Here is a 19,586-nt window from a genome sequence, read left to right on the forward strand (position 1 = left end):
GCCCCAATTTATTTTCCAGCTTATCATCTTCTAAAAAATTTTTAAATTTATTTTTTTAACTTTAAAAAACTTTTTTATTTTATGTGTATGCGTGTATTGCCTGTGTGTAGGTAAGTGCACCCGTGTCATGCAATGCCCAAGGAGGTCAGAAGAGACTGTTGGATCCCCTGGGACTGGAGTTACAGATAGTTGTTAGCTACCATGTGGGTGCTGGAATTTTAACCCGGGTCTTCTGTAAGAACAACCAGTGTTCTTAACCGCTGAGCCATTGCTCCAGCCCCATCTTCTAACAATTTAAATTCCCTTCTTCTCCTACCCCTTGCCGACGTATTCCTCAGTTTCATGGAGCATCATTAGGGAAACAAGGCTGTGGACCACCAAGAGACCTCTCCTTGGTCAGAGCTCAACCTGTGTACCATGCCCCTGTGTGGAAGTGTGGCAGCCCTGACTTGCTGGATTCTGCCCCCTGGGCCACCTGTCCATTAGTTAAAGCCTCTGATCAAAGTGGTACCCAGGGCTGCTCTGCAATCCCAAGGGTTTTGCTGGCATTGCTTCTCCTTGGGTGGTGCTGTTCAAAGTGCCCCAGGGTCATTTGGGTAGCTTGTTAAAAATGCAGATTCCTGATCCACCTGATACCCAGTGCACAGGAATCTCCAGAGGTGCAGCCTAGGGAAGGGCACTTAAAACTTCTTCCTCGGAGATGGGTGTGCACGGCAGTGTGTGGGAACCTCTGTGTGAGAAAACCACCTCAAAATGGATGCAAAGAGACTTAGAGATCCTTTTCAGTCCTAGCTGGCCCTGAAAATCCTTTCAACTCCTGTTTACCTCTATCTAAATTTAGCCTACAACTGCCAGGTTGAGTAATGGCTTCCTGCTTTGACTGAGATATTGACCAAGGGGTGTGTGCACATGTGCGTGTGTGCACATGTGTATAAATGTATGCATGCATGTAGAGCTATGTATATATGCGTTATGTACATGTGTGCATGTATGTACACACACATGTGTAACTGTACATATATGTGTATATGCATATGTATGTGTGCATGCATGTGTATATGTATATATTCATGTATGTAAGTGTGTATACATATGCATGTGTATGCATGTATGTATATGTATATGTGTATGTGTGCATGTATATGCATGTATATACGTGTATGTGTATATATACACGTGTATGTGTGCACATATATGCATATGTGTGCATGTATATATGTATGTATATGCATATGTATGCTTATATTTGTGTATATATGTATGTATATGCATATGTATGTGTGTATATGTATGTATGTGTGTTCTTTGTATGATGGGGGTCCAGGATGAGCGAACGGCATCTGCAGTTTGTGAAGCTGTGGGCTGTGTGTGCTGCCGCCTCTCTACCCAGTGTGTCACAATTGCAGGTCCCAACAGGAAATGCATTTCAGTTTTGACGGTGACGACTGTGCCGACAGGTTCTGATGGGAAACTGACATGGAAATGACTGGAAGTTCAGATGTCCAAACCTTGACGTTGTTTACCTCACATCAGGCTGAGGTACAGTAGAAAAGGAAGAAGATGAGGGTTTGGGAGTCCTAGGTTCAGATTCTGCCCCTTTTCTTCTGAGTCATGAGCTTGTAACAATCACATGAACAGTGGACACACAGCACCTAGTGTGTGCAGGTCTGTCTCCGGCTCCGTGTGTAACAGCAGTGTTTCACGACAGAATGAGACTGATTTATGCACCATCTATATTTCAAATGTGGATGTAACAAGGCCCAGAGATAACAAGTAACTTGCCTGAAGTCCCACAGCCAAAGAGGGGCAGAAGAAGGCTTTGCACCCTGTCTACCTGGCCTTGGCCTGGCCGGTCTGCTGGGACCTTTTGTCCTCTACTTCGAGACACATACCTCTCTCTGCTTGGTCAGGTGGTTCTCCAGGTCCTCCACCCTCCTCTTTTCCTTCTCTAAGGCCTCTCCCATTTTGAGTCTCTCATAGGCAAGGTTGTTCTCGGAGATCTGGAAGTCAAGGACAAGGGGTTTGAAGGTGTGTGCAGATGGAAGGGAAGCGTCCCTGCATGGGGAAGGAAGCCAGGGTGAGTCACCATGGAGACCAGGGACATGCTGGCTTTGGGAGCAAGAACTCAAGGAGCAAGGTGCACACCAGGGAGTGAGGCAGAGTCCTGGTACGTGACCAGGCCAGGCGCAGGGAGCCGAGTCCCAGTAAGTCACATCCACGTGCAGGAGAGAAGGGTCATTCCAGTTTCTATGCTGGCGTCAGGAAATGACTTGTGGGTGAGTGTTCAGTCCTGTCACCAGATACCATCCAACCTGGTAGGTGCTGGCGCCAGCACAGGTTCTGGCTGGGAAGTCCTTGTCCTACCCTGGGAGTTGGGGCAGAGTGCCAGCACTGGGGACATGCTTCCTGCCCCAGCAGGCTCTGTGCCCGTGCCTTCAAAGAAGGGCGTGGGCAGTATTGTCTACAGAGGTGAGAGTCTCAAAACTTCACACTGGATAGGCATGGGGGTGCACACATTTAAATCCAGCACTTAGAGGCAGAGGCAGTTGGATTTCTGTGAGTTTGAGGTCAGCCTGGTCTACATAGTGAGGGTTCTAATCCAGCCAGGGCTACACAGTGAGACCCTGTCTCAAAGCAAACAAACAAACGACAACATCTTCACAACTAGACAGTTTGGAACTGGGGACCCCCCCCCCACAGTAGGCCTAGACTGAGGGAGATGGTAGGTTTAGATGTCCTTACACAAGCCCTGGGAGGGACAGCCAGCTCAGGTCAGGGGGCAAAAATCCTTGAAGTGTTGGGACTCCTGCTTTCAAGCCCCAGGACAGACATCAAGTTTACCAGAAAAACATTTTATTTTATTTTTTGTTTCTGTGTTATTACTGTGCCTATGTATGGTAGGCATATGTGCACATATGCACATGCCATGATTCACATATGGAGGTCAGAGGACAACTTTGTGGAGTCAGTTCTCTCTTTCTAGCTTTACATGTGTTCTGAGGATTGAACTCAGGTCACCAGGTTGTATAGCAAATGCTTTTTGCCCACTAAACCATCTTGCTGGCTCCAGGAAGACTTTTTTTTCATTTGTTTGTTGTTTGAGACAGGGTCTCATGATGTAGCCCTGGCTGGCCTGGAAGTCACTATGTAGACCAGGCTGGCCTTGAACTCACAGAGAGCCTCCTGCCTCTGCCTTCTGAGTGCTGTGATTAAAGATATGCACCACCACACCTGGCCTCCACAAAAACATTTAAAATATTTTATTTATTATTTTTATTTTATGTGTATGAGTGTATTGCCTGCATGTATGTGAGTGTACCCCTGTCGTACAATGCCGTGGAGGTCAGAAGAGGGCACTGGATTCCCCTGGAACTGGAGTTAAGGACAGTTTGTAGCCGCCACGTGGGTGTTGGGAATTGAACCTGGGTCCTCTGCAAGAGCAGTCAGTGCTCTTAACTGCTGAGCCATCTCTCCAGGCCCCACGAAAACATTTTACACACATGTCTATGTGCAGATAGAAGACCCGGGAAGTGTGTACTGAAGGGCATCAATGGATCAATGGTTAAGAGCGAGAAATGAACTTCCACTGGTCTGTCTCCTCTGTTTTCTTTGGTAAATTCACATTCTGTGAGTGTGTGTGTGTGTGTGTGTGTGTGTGTGTGTGTATGTGTGTGTGTGTGTGTCTTTTTGAGACAGGGCTGCTGTGGAGTGGAGACCAGTGGACAACCTTGCATGTCATTCCTATTCATCACCTTTTGTTTGGGGGGACAGGGTGTTTTTCACTGACCTGGAACTTGCTAAGTATGTTAGGCTGGCCATCAAGCCCCAGGGATCCTTCAGTCTCTGCCTCCCCAGCTCTGAGATTACAAGTGTGTGCTACTGTGCCTGGCATTTTTCCAAACTTTTTTTTTTTTTTTTTTGGTCTTTTTGAGACAGGGTCTCCCTGAAGCCCTAGCTGTTCTGGATTCACTATGGAGACCAGGTTGGCTTCGAACTCATAGAGATCCACACTCATAGAGATCCGCCTGCCTCTGCCTCCCGAGTGCTGGGATTAAAGGTGTGCGCCACCACGCCCGGCTTGTGCCTGTCATTTTTACATGGATTCTGCGGCTCTGGGTCCTCATGCTTGTGTGGCAAATGCTTTACTGACTGAACCATGTCCCCAGTCCAGTAAATGCACATTGTCAAGAAAGAAAAGCAAGCTAAAATTGTCCTAGGAAACTGTGACCATGGGGACAGGTATGATCAGTTAACCTAATGCTTCCCATATTTAACAGATTGCTTGGGGCTCCTAACCCACCATGCTGCCCACCCACATGCTGTTCTCCTGCTTTGCTGACTTGATGCAGACTGTCACAATGACTCCATCTTTGCTAAGCCAGCCTGGCCCCATCTCTGCAGGTTAATGTCCTGTCTGAGGCCACCCCCCGCCCCTGTACACTGCTCCAAACCCTGTCTTTCCCCATGCTGGCTGCTCTGCCTGTCAGAAGCTGGCACCTTGAAAACCCCACCGCTGACCCAGCTGTGCACAGATGCTCTGGGGCAGCCAGGACCTCACTGTGGGCTCCTTTTCTTCAGGCTAGCTCTATGTGTGTGTGACCCTTGCCCAACCTGGACTCTGCCCTCAACTCCTTCATGGGTATGGTGGAGTCCCAGTGCCATCCTTGACTCTGACTTCAGGGGGGCAGCTGCCTCACCATCATGAACACACTGGCTCCTTTTGGCAGACCTCGACCTACATGGCAGATGAGGGCATAGTGAGGGCAAGGGGCTTTCCAGGGTGACACAGCATGTCAGTGTAGACCTGGGGTTTGAACAGACAGTTTTAACTTCTAAACTCTGTTTCCCACTTCCTGTATCTGCACACTGTTTCTTGCTTCCTTCTCTGGACCCCCTTCCCACTCCAGCATTGGATTCTTCCCTCATACCCTGCCCTGTCCTTCTGGCTAGCTGACTCATCCTCTTTCCCTAAGTTTCTTTCAACAGTTGCTTCTTTCCTGTCTGCCAGTGGCTCTCTAATCCATTCTCTGCCTTATATGTCTCCTGGTGTCGGGGTCTGGAGTTTTCCTGTTTGCTTACGTGATGGTCACCTTCCCAAGCTGAGATGGTACTCAGGGTAGCAAGATCACAGCCTCTTTGTGGTGTCCTGGGAACAGGACAGGGCTTGGCAATCGCAGGGAGGGGAGTAGAGAACATGGAGGCTGAATGAAGCCAGCCACACAATGTGCTGAGCCAAGAGGGACGCATCTGTGACCACTCTGTCCGCAGCTCGTGGAGATGGCTTTGTGGGTTGCTGAGTGAGTCTCACTGGTCTCCAGGGTGTGCTGAGGCACTGTGGCTCAAAGAGCCGCATCCCTTTGGGCTTGCCTTTCATGGCTACTCTAGGCAAGGGTGTCTGCTGGCCTGGTCCCTGGGGTGGTAGATATCTCTTCTTCTGCCTGGGCCTGGCCCTTGGAGACCCCTCCTCGCTTCCTTCTGGTCCCCATTTCTGTAAAGCTGCACTCTCATCTGTCCCAGAAGGACAGCTCAGTCCGTCCTTGCCTGTCCCATCTTACTCTCAAATGTTTTTGTCTCTTGCCCACCAGCCAGTCCCAGGAGGGTCTACTTGAGAGCTTGTTATACCAGGGGAGGGTCTCTCTCATGGCATGCTGGGAATAATGCCCTAAAAACCTTGTTCTGAAAGGAGGGGGAACACTGAATGAGGGAGCCTGTGCCCAGGGCTTTCTCCTGGGGGGGGGGTACCCCTGCTTGAGGTGGCCAAGCCAGGGAGTTAGGACAGGGGAAAGGCCCCCGTAGGTAGGCCTTGTTCTAAGTACTTTACGCAGAATGATGGACAGTTCCGTCCCCCTCTTTTTTGTTTTTTTGAGAAAGGGTCTCCCTGCAGCTCCAGCCAAACTGAAACTTGCTATGTAGACCAGGCTAGCCTTGAACTCATAGAGATTCGTTTGCTTCTGCTTTCTAAGTGCTGGGATTAAAGGTGTGCCCCACCATGCCTGGCCTCTACTCCCATTTTTCAGATGAGGACCTGGAGGGGTGGGAGCTCCTGTGCTCAGGTCAGCTAGTGAGTGGCAGGTATCACCGTTTTCCAGGGAGGTGCTGCAGGCTATGTGCCTGTGGGTCTGGCTGGGCACACCTGGCTTGGGACTCCTTGAAGAGGGTCCCCACTGCTCCTACCTCCTTCTGTTGGGTCAGCTGGTTCTCCAGGTCCTGTATCCTCCTCCTTTCCACCTCCAGTGCTTCCTTCACTTTTCTTCTCTCATGAGCCAAGGTGTTCTCCAAGACCTGAAAGGTATGCTCGTATCAGTTAATAAAACTAATAGCTCAGAGGTTGGGGTGACCTCCCCTGCTGGGGTCCTGGGAAACCCTGCACCCCCCAGGAAGACCTCACCCTCAGAGCGTACCTCTATTGGGAAGGGAGGTGCTGCTAGGAACCCATTTTACATTAAAAAATATTTAATATTTTTATTTTATGTGTATGTATGTATTGCCTACATGTATGTATGTACACCCATGTCATACAATGCCTGTGGAGGTCAGAAGAGGGTGTGAGATCTCCTGGAACTGGAGTTACAGATGATTATTAGCTGCCATGTGGGTGCCGGGACTAGAGTCTGGGTCCTCTGCAAGAGCACCCAGTGTTCTTAACCACTAAGCCATCTTTCCAGCCCTGTATTTTACATTTTTTTTTGAGACAGGATCTCTCTGTAGCCCCAGCTGGCCTAGAACTCCCTATGTAGTCCAGGTTGGCCTGGATCACACAGAGATCCCCTTGGCATGGACTACTGTGGCTGGCCAGGAACCTATTTTATAGGCAAGCAAACTGAGGGTCAGAAGACGTAAGGGTTTGGGGATCTGTCAGTGGGGAGGCCAGGTTCCTGGATACAGCAAAGCAGGTGTCTGGCACACAGAAGCTCTAGGAAGGGATCAGCAGACAGAGGAGCCCAGCCTCTGGTCACTAGAGCAGGCAGCTTCTCTGATGGAGAGGCATCTTGTTGATCTTGGAAGGAATATTGGTTTCAAGAGGACGAAGGTGTGAGGATGTGTGAGCCAGTGGCCACCTTCTAGGAGATGGGGGAGGGGTGAGCCTTCCTGGGCTGCTGGCATGGTGGGGAGGGGAGAGCTCTGGGTTAGCATTTGTTGACCCTAGTCATGGATTTTCCTCTGGTCCATTTCTTGGTGCTGTGCTACGAGATTCCCCCAGAGGACAGAAATTGTGGGTCCAGCATGTTTCCAGAAATCCCAAGAAAAGTGACCAACTTTCACACAGCCTCCCTTCTTGCCACTGGGTCCATGTGATTTCTAGTACTGCTCACTATGAGGGGCTGGATTAGCCTGGGGGAGGTGTTTAGTCCACAGGATGCAGCGAGCCTTTTGGCGCACACCTAAAATCCCAGCACTTGGGAAGTAGAGGCAGGAAGATCAGTAATTAAGGTCATCCTTGGCTACATAGTGAGTTTGAGGCCAGCCTGGGCTATGTGAGACTTTATCTCAAAGAAAGAGAAGGTAGCTCAGTACTCTCTCAGGGGAAACCACAGTAAGGTCTTCATAGGTAGACTGAGACTCTGAAAGACCATGGTGAGCAGCCGCAGCACCTCTCCCCCATCTCCTTGGACTCTAAATTCAAGGGCCTTGTCAGCCGTTGTTGACCTCTGGGTGGCCTCTGACTTAAGTGACTCCATGGAGACCCCTCCTCTTCACCCTGGAGACAGTAACTCAGAGACAGACCAACCTTAGTGACACTGTTTACAGAGGAGCGCAGCTGCTCCGGAAGCCATGTGTAAACACTCTCTACGCCCCAACCCCCAGCAGATCAGACTGTCTGGGCAGGAAGCAAGGACTGTGTAGAAGTACGGGGAGATCTGGCTGTGGTGATGATGATGGCTACCTCGAATCAGTGGTGCTTCTGTGTCAAATGCTTGTTGTACATTAACTCCGACCTTCACCATCCGCTCCAAGCAGGGAGGTATGGGTGGACCTGTGTCAGCCAGGACTCAAACTCAACTCTCATGGGGTTACAAAGTCTGCACTCTTCAGGACTGAGGGCTTACCAAAAGCATGTGTGAAAAGCGATCAGGGGTCTGAGGGTGACCATAAGGTAAATGCAGCAGACATTCCCCACAAGCTATAGTTTGGGTGGACTAACAGAAACAGAGTATCTTTCATGGGGGCAGGAGAGTCCTTCCCTAGCCTTCCTTGGCTGGAGGATGGTGTTGGCTACCATGCTTTAGGAAGAAAGCAGGCAGTGGAGTACACACCCCAAAGCTGATGTGGGTCAGATAGCCACACACCGACAAGATGGGCTGTGTGGGCTGCAGCTCAGTGACCATCCTAACTGTGCTACCGAGCTCATTTTTTTCAAAGTGGAAATGAGGGCCAGAGTTTTTGACTTTTCAAGAGAGGATGGAAATCTGGATTTTAAAATACATTTTATGAGTTCAAATCAGAATATTCTGGGGCCAAACATAACCCATCCGCAGGCCTCTTTTAGTCACTAAGCCACAGGTCTGTCACTTTTGGAGTGCAGAGCAGGCCTGGGAAGAGGATCTGGCCAGGCTCCCATCTCCTGCCGTGCACAGCAGGAGATGTGGGCCTGGCCCTGATGGGTAAGGATACAGGAGTGGGTGCTGGGCTTTCTAGTGTCTGGGCTGCGGTGTGAAGGGGGAAGGGCAGAAGATGGTCACCCTTTTGGCAGGAAGAAGTTGACCCAACTCTGCCTAGACTTCCTGTCAGCCAGGGGCTAAAGCTGGGTGAATTTAGGGTGCTGTGGGAAGATTCTCCCAAGATCCCATCATTCCTTTTCTATGTTTTGGAGCAGACATCCAAGTCTCCTGTCTTAACTTGTCTCAAGCCGTTTTATCCTGTTCACCTCTATTAAATGTGAGATAGTCTTTGCTCTGTAGTCCTCGTTGGCCCCAAACTCTCAGGGACCCTGTTGTCTCCGTCTTCTCCTACTGGTGACAGTCATGAGCCACCATACCTGGCTTAGCATGTTCACATTTTTCTTTTCTCAACTGCTTGGCAAGGCTTCAAATCCACAGCTCTCTTCCTAGTCCTCTATGCTTCCCATTGCAGAACCCAGTTCACCCAGACAGCACAGGCCAGCGCCCCCATGCCCACCTCAGGCAGTTCCAAGCAGCCTTCCAACAGTCCCTCCAGCCAGTCCACTCCAGCTGACTCTGCCTCACCCAGTTGACTCTGCCCCCTCAGCTGACTCTGCACCACCAGCTGACTCTGCCCCCCCATTCTGCCTTCCCTAGCTTTTGACCCCCAGTTGACTTTGCCCCCCTAGTTGACCCTGCCCCCCAGCTGACTCTGTACCCCAGCTGACCCTGCCCTCTCAGATAACCCTGCCTCCCCCAGATGCTGCGTACCTCCTTCTGGCAGGACAAGTGACTCTCCAGCTCTTGAACTCGCTTCTGCTCCTCCTTCAGGGCCTCCTGAGCCCTGTGTTTCTCCTCAGCAAAGCTCTCCTCCAAAGCCTGCAAGCCAACAGCTGTTGGTGAGTTCTCCGGTTGCCATGGCAGGATCTGGACTCTGCTTGGCCTCTGCCTGGTTTGCCCTTCCATCCCCAGCACACCCCACAGGGGCCTGGGCAGCAGAGTCTGCCAACTGTAGGGCTTGAATTCCGGCTCAGGACAGCTCGACTCTCCCTCCCCGGCTGCGTACCTTCTTCTGGCGGGCCAAGCAACTCTCCACTTCTCGGGTTCTTGTCTGCTCCTCCTCTAAGGCCTCCTTTGCCCTGTTTTTCTCGTGACCAATAGCTTTCTCAAGAGTCTGCAAGTCAAGGACCCTTGTTAGACAGCCCTGGTAACCAGGGCAGGAAGGAGGGCTCTGCCAGGCTCCTCATGGTTTACCCTTCAGTTCTTTACTATGCCCCAAGGAGACTGTGGACAGCAAAGCCCAGGTGCAGGAACATGGGCTCTGGAAAGGACAGGGCGGGCCCAGGTCACAGTCCTGGATGGAGCCTTCCCAGTTGTGGGCCCTGGTGAGAGAGATTCTATGTGTGAAGTCTCAGTTTCCTTTTCTGTACAATGGGACTAGTACCAGTGCTTCCCACACTGGGTTGACATGAGGAGGGGACAATGAGATATTAGGAAAGCTGCCTGATTTACCAAGAAGTCAGGGGAGCAGGGAGATGAACCCTGGCCCATTTGACTCTAAAGTTTGTGTTATGAACCCAGGTTGGCAAAGTGGCCTGTAGACACTCTCTGGCTCCTTGCCGCTCTATTGTAAATAAAGTTTTATTAGAACACTCCATGTTCACTGTTGATGTGTGGTCTAAGGCTGCTTTTGAACAAGAACAGAGTTGCAAAGTCATAACAGAGACTGTGAAAGTGAAAATATTTACTGCCTGGCTGTGTGGAAAAAGTTTGTTGAGCTTGGTCTAAAGCTGTTAGAAGTATGCTCATAAATCAAGCAGATGCTGTTCAGGATCCATAATCCAAAAGGATGCTGGGTCTATGAAAAAAACTAGAGTTTCTTTTTGCCTCTGAATTACAGTTCTCAAAGCAGCCAGGATTCATATGAGGGAGGCTGATGAATGAACTCAAACACATGTATTTTTAGAGACGGTGACGTGAGGGGTACCTACACGTTCATGGCATATATCCACACTGACAACTCACACATACACATGAATGAAAATAAAATAGATCAGGATGGTGAGATGGCTTAGTGGATAAAGGCTCCCACAGCCAAGCCTGATGACCTGAGTTCTATCCCCAGGACCCACGTGGTGAAAGGAGAGAACAAACACCTGTAAGTTATCCTCTGACCGCCAGACTGGTCTACATAGTGAGTTCCAGGCCAGCTGAGGCCATAGGGAGACCCTGTCTCAAAAAGAGACAATATATATGTGAAAAGCCAGAAAGGTCAAAGTAAAGGCAAGGAAGGAGGAGGAATACCCCGAGGAAACAACATAAATTGGAGGTTGGAGAGAGGCACGGGAAACAGGTGTGTGTGATGGAGAGGGACCATCTAATTCGGAGCCAGTGAGCTCAGAACAGCAAGAGATGGCAGTGCTGTGACAGGGCCTGTCCTGCATGCGGGAGAAAAGAGGTGCTTGGGAGGAGCTAGGGTCCAGCAGATGGGGGGGCTGGAGGAGGGGCCACCATGTTGATACCCCGACACATACATTTTGATGGCTGTGTGTTAGAACTTCACCAACCTCAGAGCCTGGGCTACACTCCCATCTTTACCCCCAGATTCTAAATAACAAAATGTGACCAAAATCATGAGCCACTGACCTCAGAGGGGAACAAAGAAAGCAACAGAAACTGGCTTTTGAAATACCTATTCCCACCTACTCCAGAGAGTCTGACTTGGTGGGTCTTGTGTGGCGGCACAGGCTCTGTATTTTTAAATCTTTTTATTAATATATATTAGTATAATAAGGGGTTTCATTATGATATTTTCATACATGTACATAATGTACTTTGATCATATTCGCCCCAATTACCCTCTCTTGTCCCTCCTCCCACTTACATTGATCCCCTTCCTTTTTCACAACCAGTTGCTTACAGGAGCACGGGCATCTTACCAATGGCTACACTACTGAATAAAATGTCTCTTCCTCCCCTACCGACCATTAACTGCCTGTGGATCCTCAGAGACAGGCAAGGCCTCTGGGAAGGCCTTGGCTACTCCAAGGCTCTGTGTAAGATGCAGACCTGGGGTGTCATGACCCTTTGGGGGGCTGTCAGAACTGACTCTGTACTCAACTATATCCCTAGCCCATGCCCTGCACCTTGGTGTGTGTGAGGTGCTGCTGCAAGCTAGTTTCTAATGGGCCTGGACTCTAGAAGAGTGAGCAACTGTTTGAGTCAATTTGTACTTTTCCAGAGCAAGCAAAAGGCTGAAAGTAATCTGAAATCAATTTTGCATATACTTCATCAGTCACTTATAAACTGGGTCATCAGTAAAGACTGATTTTTCTTTTTTTCTTTTTTAAAAATATTTTATTTATTATTTTTATTTTATGTGTATGAATGTTATGCCTGCATGTAAGTGAGTGCACCCGTGTTGCACAATGCCCATGGAGGACAGAAGAGGCTGTCAGATCCCCTGGAACTGGAGTTACAGACAGTTGTTAGCTGCCATATGGGTGCTGGGATTCGAACTTGGGTCTTCTGCAAGAACAGTCAGTATTCTTAACCGCTGAGCCATCTCTCCAGCCCCAAGACTGATTTCTATAGTCAACTATGACACAGAAACTAGGAAGGAGGCATTTCTTGAAAGTTCAACATGCCTACCTTTTCTAGTTGATTTTTCTGTGGGTTTAAAATGTTTTTTTATTATTATTATAATTATTTGTAATTATGTGTGTCTGAGTGTGTTTGTGTGGGGATTTGTGCATGTGTGTGTCCCCATGGAGGCCAGAGGAGGTATTGGATCCCCTGGAGCTGGAGTTACAGGTGGTTTAGAGCCACCGGACATGGGTGCTGGGAATCAAACTCCAGTCCTCTGAAAGAACAGATGTGCTCTAAAACCACTGCACCATTCCCCAGCCCCTTGCTATGAGTTTTAGAACCAAAGCTTCCTGTGGAATCTTCCAGAATCAGTCACTCTGTTTAACTGAGTTAGGTCCAGAGCACAAATCGAGGGGCTAAGGAATTAACACAGAACACAAGTCCCCAACGATCCCTGGAAGGCTCTCACGTGTCTTCCCAGCAGCGAAGAGACTTCCGGGACCACCTCACCTCCTTCTCAACCGTCAGCTGCCAGATTGTGGCTTTTAGCTTCTCCTCTTGCTCCATCCTCTCCTCCTTCAGCTTCTCCTTCTCGGCCAGGTGTTCATGCAGCATGGACTGTTGAGTTTCCTGAGAAGCATTCACTTGGCCCTGCGTGCACAGAAACTCAAACTGAAGCCCACAGGGAGAGACTGGGAATCCTTTCCCCACTGTATTACAAACTGCCTTCTGGGGGCAAAGGTTTTATTACACAAAAATGTCTGAAAAACAAGTCAAACTGTATTGGCTTTGGGAAGTTACTGATGGGGAAGCAGAAGTGCGTCAAGACCTCACACTCTGGATCTAAAAGCATCCGGGCCTTCCTGTGCAGAAAGTGAGGTGAGTTGGTAGTGCCTGCATCTTATGAGTGAGATGGTAATGGAGAGATTTCATCACAGGCAAAGTGCAAACTAGGTGCTCAGGAAATAGCAGTCAGATGGTTAGTTACTGTTTGCAAGAGGCAAGGCAAAAAGCAGTGAGCCAGGGGTTGGAAGGCTTGTGTTTTGATTCTTTAACCGATCAGTTGTGTGACAATTAGGTTGCCAGCAATGTTTCTGAATGCTGATATCTATTATATCTGTGAAACGAGAATGGACTGGACCTGGGGTTGACAAACTACAGTCCACAGGCCAGAAATGGCCCACCATCTTTTTTTTTTTCTAACTATTGTTATTTGTGTGTGTGTGTGTGTGTGTGTGTGTGTGTGTGTGTACATATTCCATGTGTGTGCAGGTACCCTCAGAGGCCAGAAAAGGGTGTTGGATGCCCCGGAGTTACAGGTGGTTGTGAGCTGCCTGATGTGGGTGCTGGAAAATGAACTTGGGTCCTCTGGAAGAGCAGCAAGTGCTCTTAATTGCTGAGCCATCTCTCCAGCCCCTCTGCCATCTTTGTGTGTGTGTGTGTGTGTGTGTGTGTGCCTGCCCATGTGTGTGCAAGTAAGTACACATGCCTGTGTGCTCCCACGTGGAGGCCCTTTGTGTGTGTGTGTGTGTGTGTGTGTGTGTGTGTGTGCCCGCCCATGTGTGTGCAAGTAAGTACACATGCCTGTGTGCTCCCACGTGGAGGCCAGAGTAGGTGCCAGGTGTCCCACTCTAGCACTCTCCACCTTTTTCCTTTGAGGCAGGGTCTCTCCCTGAACCTGCAGCCTCTCTCCCCATCTCTGCCCTGACTCCCAATACTGGGGTTACAGGTGTGTGAAGGACCATGCCTAGATTTTTATGTGGTGCTGGGATCTGAGCTCTAGTTCTCATGGTTGGCCAGCAAGCACTCTTAACCATTGAGCCATCTCTCTATCCCCTACCACCTGCTTTTTAAATAAAGTTTTATTGGCACAGAGCCACGTCCATTGTTTTCTCTTGTATCTCTGTGTTCAGGAGGAAAACATGCTGTTGAGTTCAGGCTGTGCCTTGTGCTAAGTTACTCTGTATTGTGTAAAACAGCAGTTTTCCAGGCTGTGTCTGGGCTTGAGAGATTTCATTTTGAGGATGGAAGATGACTCTGCACCTGGGTTGTCATGTAAACATCACCATCTGTCCAGCACCACCTGCGCAGCACAGACTGATAGAGGACTTATTTATAAAAGTAGAAAAGGCACCACCCTATAAATCTATCAAAGTCAACGACTGTCAGGGTATATGGGAGTATTAAAATAACATCAGGAAAACCAGGCCTGAGAATGTATCAGACACACCAGACCAAGGAAAGGCTACAGCAACCTTACCTGGACCCCATGAAAAGGAGGACACCTCACACTGCCATGTCAATGGCCCCACCAGCCTGTCATCTGGCTACTTGGTATGTATGTCAAAGGACTGACAGGCAGAGAACTCCTGACTGTCCCAGGGACTTCAGCCTGGCTGTCCCCACTGCTGATGTGACCCACTGGAGTTGCCAATCGCCTGCCTGCACCTTTGTCGATCTGGGTCTGGTTCTGCCTTTTGCTTCTACAGGCTCTGGTTTGGACTTCTCTCCTGCAGTTCATCTCCATCCAGAGACTTGGCTCAACTCTGACCTTGCATGTGGACTCCCCAGCAGCATCCCCAGCAGACTTCTTGGGGGTCTGTTATCTGACCCCCCACAGAGATTTTTTTCAGCCCTCTCAGCTTCCTGCTTCTGCTTGGCAGAGCTCTTGAAACTCCTTGAACTCTGCTGCGGCCTCTTTAACACCTTTTAGCTGTTCTGTAACTGACATATACACATGTGTAGATATATTTACTGTGTGGTGTGTAATGTGTGGAATAAAAGAACCCGTGTTTGCCTGGGCCATCAAGGGAATTGGGACTACTTGGCAAATTGCTGTAAATGTGATTTTATTGTTAGTCAATAAATTCTGACATTGTGGAAAGATACAAATGTGCCTGTCTATGTTTTTAACACAGTGTGCTCATAACACATGCCCAGGCCAGCTGGTTGGACGATGAGAGACACAAGGAACAGAGATGTTTCACTGCACTGAGGCCAGCTTCAGTCAAGGAAGGCCAGCTAGCACCCCAGAGTGAACACCCCAGGTCAGCAGAGCTGCCTAGCTGCTGACCTTGGGCATGAGAGCAGGGACAGCCATTGCTGAATGTCAGCAACGTGAGGTGCGTTATTCAATCGTGTCATGACTATGGAAAGACAGCCCCTAAGGCTCACCTGCCTCCTGAATCTTTCCTAATTCTGCTGCCCAGACTCTGGGTAGCTGCATTTCTTTTAATTGCATTTAATTATGGTTTTCAGAATCAGATGACATTCAGTGTTTTGGTTTGTTTATTATAATAATTATTATTATTGTGTGTGTGTATTTGTGTGTGCATATGTGTGTAGGTGTCTGTGTGTGTGTGTCCAGAGGTCGACACTGTCTTCCTCAACCTCTTTCTACTTTATTTTTTTAAACATTTTACTTATTATTATTATTTTAATAGGGTATAGGGTAGGTGTTTATTTACAGAAGAGTGGGTGCTCCACATTTACTGCTGTGCTGTAATGAGTGTGTACTAAGTCCACACTCAAATACAGATCCTGTGACCTCCCAACAGCCTCACAAAATGGTGAGAGCCACTTTATTTATTTATTTATTTATTTATTTATTTATTTATTTATTTGTATTTTGCAGTCCAGTTAATCCTGCCTATTGAAATGGTGATTCATCTTGGTTTGATTTTGTCTCCTTTAAGTTACTGGCTTAGAACTCACTATGTAGACCAGGCTGGCCTTGAATTCACAGAGATCTACCTGCCTCTGCCTCCCGAGTCCTGGGATTAAAAGGCATGTAGGCGTGTGCCACCATACCAACATGAGCCACTTTATTTTTTGAGACAGGGTCTCTCATTGAACCTGGAGGTCACTGATTGGCTAGGATGGCTGGCCATCAAGCTCTTAGGATCCTCCTGTCTCTACCTTCCTAGTGTTGGGATGACAGCTGTGTGCCACTATGCCTGATTTTTTTTTTTTTTTTAACTTGGGTCCTGGGGCTCAGACTCAGATCTTCTTGCTTGTTGGGCAGAAGATTTTACTGACTATCTCCCCAGCCCCAGTCTTTTTTAAAATTATATTTTGTTGTGTGTGTGTGTGTGTGTGTGTGTGTGTTGTGTGTGTGTGTATGTGTGTGTATGTGCCATGGTACATGTGTGGAAGTCAGAGGACAACTTGTGGGAGTCAGTTCTCCTTCTACCATGGTCCTGGGGATCTAACTCAGGACATCAGACTTGGCAACAGGCACCTTTATGCACTAAACCATCTCACTGGCCCTCTTTTGGGGTTTTGATAGAGGAAATGAATCAATGTGGTTATCCAAGGAGGCCAGCCAGATGACAGTGCCCTGCATTTTGCTGTGCCTTGTGGGCCATCTCAGCCATGACTCAATTCCTTTACACATACGGAGAATCAAGTCACCTGCTGGAGGATATGGACTGACACAGTGTGAAAACAGATTCAGTGGGCAGTGTTGGATAGATGCCGAGGAGCTGCTGCAATGAACATGGGAAAGAAAGACCTTAAAAGAATTACCTGAAGCTCCTCAGTCTGGCTCATTATTTTCTTGTAATGTTCCATAAGATATATTAGATACAGAGAGAACCCTTAAAAAGAGGGATAGGAAGAGGGTAAGCATCAGTCCATCTCCTTTGCATTCTATGTCTTTTTCTTTTCCTTCCCTCCAGTCTTTTTAAAAAATATTTTATTTATTATTTTCATTTTATGTGTATGAGTGTATTGCCTGCATGTGTGTAAGTGCACCCCATCGATACCATGCCTGGGACAGCCAGAAGAGGCCGTTGGATCCCCTGGAACTGGAGTTACAGATGTTTGTTAGCTGCTGTATGGGTGCTGTGTGGGTGTAGCCAGTGCTCTTAACCACTGAGCCATCTCTCCAGCCCTCCCTCCCTTCTTTTGTCCTTTCCTTTCTCTCTCTCTCTCTCTCTCTCTCTCTCTCTCTCTCTCTCTCTCTCCCTCCTCTCCCACCCGCTCTCCCTCTTCTCCCTCCTTCCATCCCTCCCTTCATCCTCCCTCCTTCCCTCTTCCTTTCCTTCTTTCTTGAGACATGGTCTTGAGATGTAGCTCAGGCTACATCTCCCACCCGCTCTCCCTCTCCTCCCTCCCTCCATCCCTCCCTTCATCCTCCCTCCTTCCCTCTTTCCTTCCTTTCCTTCTTTCTTGAGACATGGTCTTGAGATGTAGCTCAGGCTACAATACCCATGGAGGCCAGAAGAGGGCATCGGATCCCTCGGACCTGAAGTCAGGATGGTTGTCAGTCGGGTGGGTGTGTGCACAGATTGGTGGATCCGTAACTCCAGGTCCAGGTGATCCAACAGCGTCTTCTGTCCTCTGCGGGCATTGCATGCAGGAATACATGCATACAGTTAAGAGCACCGGCTGCTCTTGCAGATGGCCACCCACATGGCAGCTAACAATGATTATAACTTCAGTTCGAGGGGAATCTGACATCCTCTTCTGACTTCTGTGGGCATTGCATGACACTGGTACACTTAAATATATGCTGGCAATACACTCATACACATAAAATAAAAATAATAAATAATAAGAAAGAAAACACACAGGAACCAGAGACAGGGGCCACAGGCATCATCTAAGTGACAGGAAAGGAAGGGGAGGTGGGGAGTGTAGTCTCGGCAGAGCTACAAGCCTGTGGAGAGCCCAAAAGGGGCTACTTGGCTGAGGCCACTAGGTATGGGCAGAGTGGAGAGAGAGACGCCGTTTCAATGGAGGATGTGGCTGGGTGAACACTATCACCAATACCCAGGTCTTAGTTCTTGGAACCTGAGATGTGGAAAGAGGGGGACTTTGTCAAGGTGCTGGGGTTAAGGGTTTTGAGGTGAGGGGAACCCTGGATTATCTAGATAGATCTACATCATCACACCAATATTTATAAGGAGACAGAAGGAGGAACTTGGATGGCAGATGCACAGACATACATGAAGGTGAAGTGATGGGAAAAGAGAGATTTGAAGATGCAACATTGCGACTTGAAGCCGGAAAGGGCTGGGCCTGGTGGCACAGGCCCGAAATCCAGCTGCTCGGAGAGCTGAGGCAGGAGCATTACAAGTTCAAGGCCAGTCTATGAACAGAGTGGCTTGTAGGCTGGCCTATGCATGGAGTGAGTTCAAGGCCAGCCTGGGCAACTTAGTGAGACTTTGTGTCAAAAGGAAAAGGGCTGGGGATGTAGCTCAGTAGTAGAGTGTGTGAACAGGGCCCTGGGTTCCGTCCTCTATACTGCAGGAAAAGAAATGAAGGAAGAACGATGGAGGAAGGGACCAGGAGTGAAGGCACAAAGCACGAGACACTGGATAAAGGGCAAGATGACGATGGTGCCCCCCCAACCTGTAGCAGCCCAAGTAGCACCTTGACTTGGCCCAGCAAAATTGATTTTGGCTGTTGGCTTCCAGCATGGTAAGAGCACACACATGCTCAAAACCACTTGGGTGGTGGTAATTTGTTGGAGCAACACATAGCAAAAGGATGCAGGGGATGAAGGTAGGTGAGGACGGGGAGGGGCTGAGCTGCCCCGGGCAGCCAATGAGGGAGGGGAGCAGTGGCCGGTGCAGCTGGATGGGAGGCTGAGGCCCATTTTTGGCAGGCCTAGAATAATCGCTGAAAATGAACAGAGCTGATTGAAACATCTTGGAAATACGCTGAGCACATCCCGAGTGATGAGCGAGGAATGCTCATCACTGCAGCGTTCGGTCATCGCCCCATTTGATGGATGAGCTCTGAGCTGCATGGCTGCCAGTGGCTGGTCTGAGACTCAGGCTCCAGTCAATGTGACTGCAGGGTCTTATATACATACAGGCAAAACACATACACATAACAAAATAAAACAAGCCTCCCCCCCGGCCAAAAAAAGAAAAAACAGGCAAAAAGCTGTTGAATGACTGAAAGTGAAGGCCCTTTGTAGCCCTCTGCTAGGGTATGCCTAGTAGTTTTGTCTTTTTTTCCTCCCTCAGATTTTTTTTCTTTTGGTTAGCCACTGACATTTTAAAAATTCAAAAAATGGGAACTCAGTCTGCATATTATATTACAATTTGCTTCTTTTCCTTTTTTATTTTTAAAATTATTTATTTTATTCTGGTCTTTTTTGAGACAGGGTCACCCTATGTCTCAGCTGACCTGGAAGTCTTTATGTAGATTGGGCTGGCCTTGATCTCACCTGTCTCTGCCTCCCAAGTGCTGGGACTAAAGGCATGACCACCACACCTGGCAAATTTTTCTTTCTTTTTTTTTTTTTTTAAAGGTTCTACATATTTATTACTGAATCAACCAATTCACTCCTGCAGAACAAATAAAAATCGAATCAGAGCCGGGTGTGGCGCATGCCTTTAATCCCAGCACTCGGGAGGCAGAGGCAGGCGGATCTCTGTGAGT

At 48.6% G+C, this 19,586-nt stretch overlaps 1 protein-coding gene across 1 annotated transcript in view; it reads right to left on the bottom strand.

Annotated features, from left to right (window-relative positions):
* The window catches only part of Fhad1 (forkhead associated phosphopeptide binding domain 1), a 160,421-nt gene that overhangs the window by 45,412 nt on the left and 95,423 nt on the right, over nucleotides 1-19,586 (bottom strand). The window contains exons 15-19 of the mRNA XM_008822681.1: nucleotides 16,716-16,786; nucleotides 12,699-12,839; nucleotides 9,372-9,479; nucleotides 6,175-6,282; nucleotides 1,893-2,000 (exon numbers count right to left, since the gene is read on the bottom strand). Of these exons, the coding sequence (XP_008820903.1) occupies nucleotides 1,893-2,000; nucleotides 6,175-6,282; nucleotides 9,372-9,479; nucleotides 12,699-12,839; nucleotides 16,716-16,786 (536 nt within the window). The remainder of the gene's footprint in view (nucleotides 1-1,892; nucleotides 2,001-6,174; nucleotides 6,283-9,371; nucleotides 9,480-12,698; nucleotides 12,840-16,715; nucleotides 16,787-19,586) is intronic.

The sequence above is a fragment of the Nannospalax galili genome, unplaced genomic scaffold (assembly GCF_000622305.1).
Source record: "Nannospalax galili isolate Female #2095 unplaced genomic scaffold, S.galili_v1.0 scaffold548, whole genome shotgun sequence".
Lineage (NCBI taxonomy): Eukaryota > Metazoa > Chordata > Mammalia > Rodentia > Spalacidae > Nannospalax > Nannospalax galili.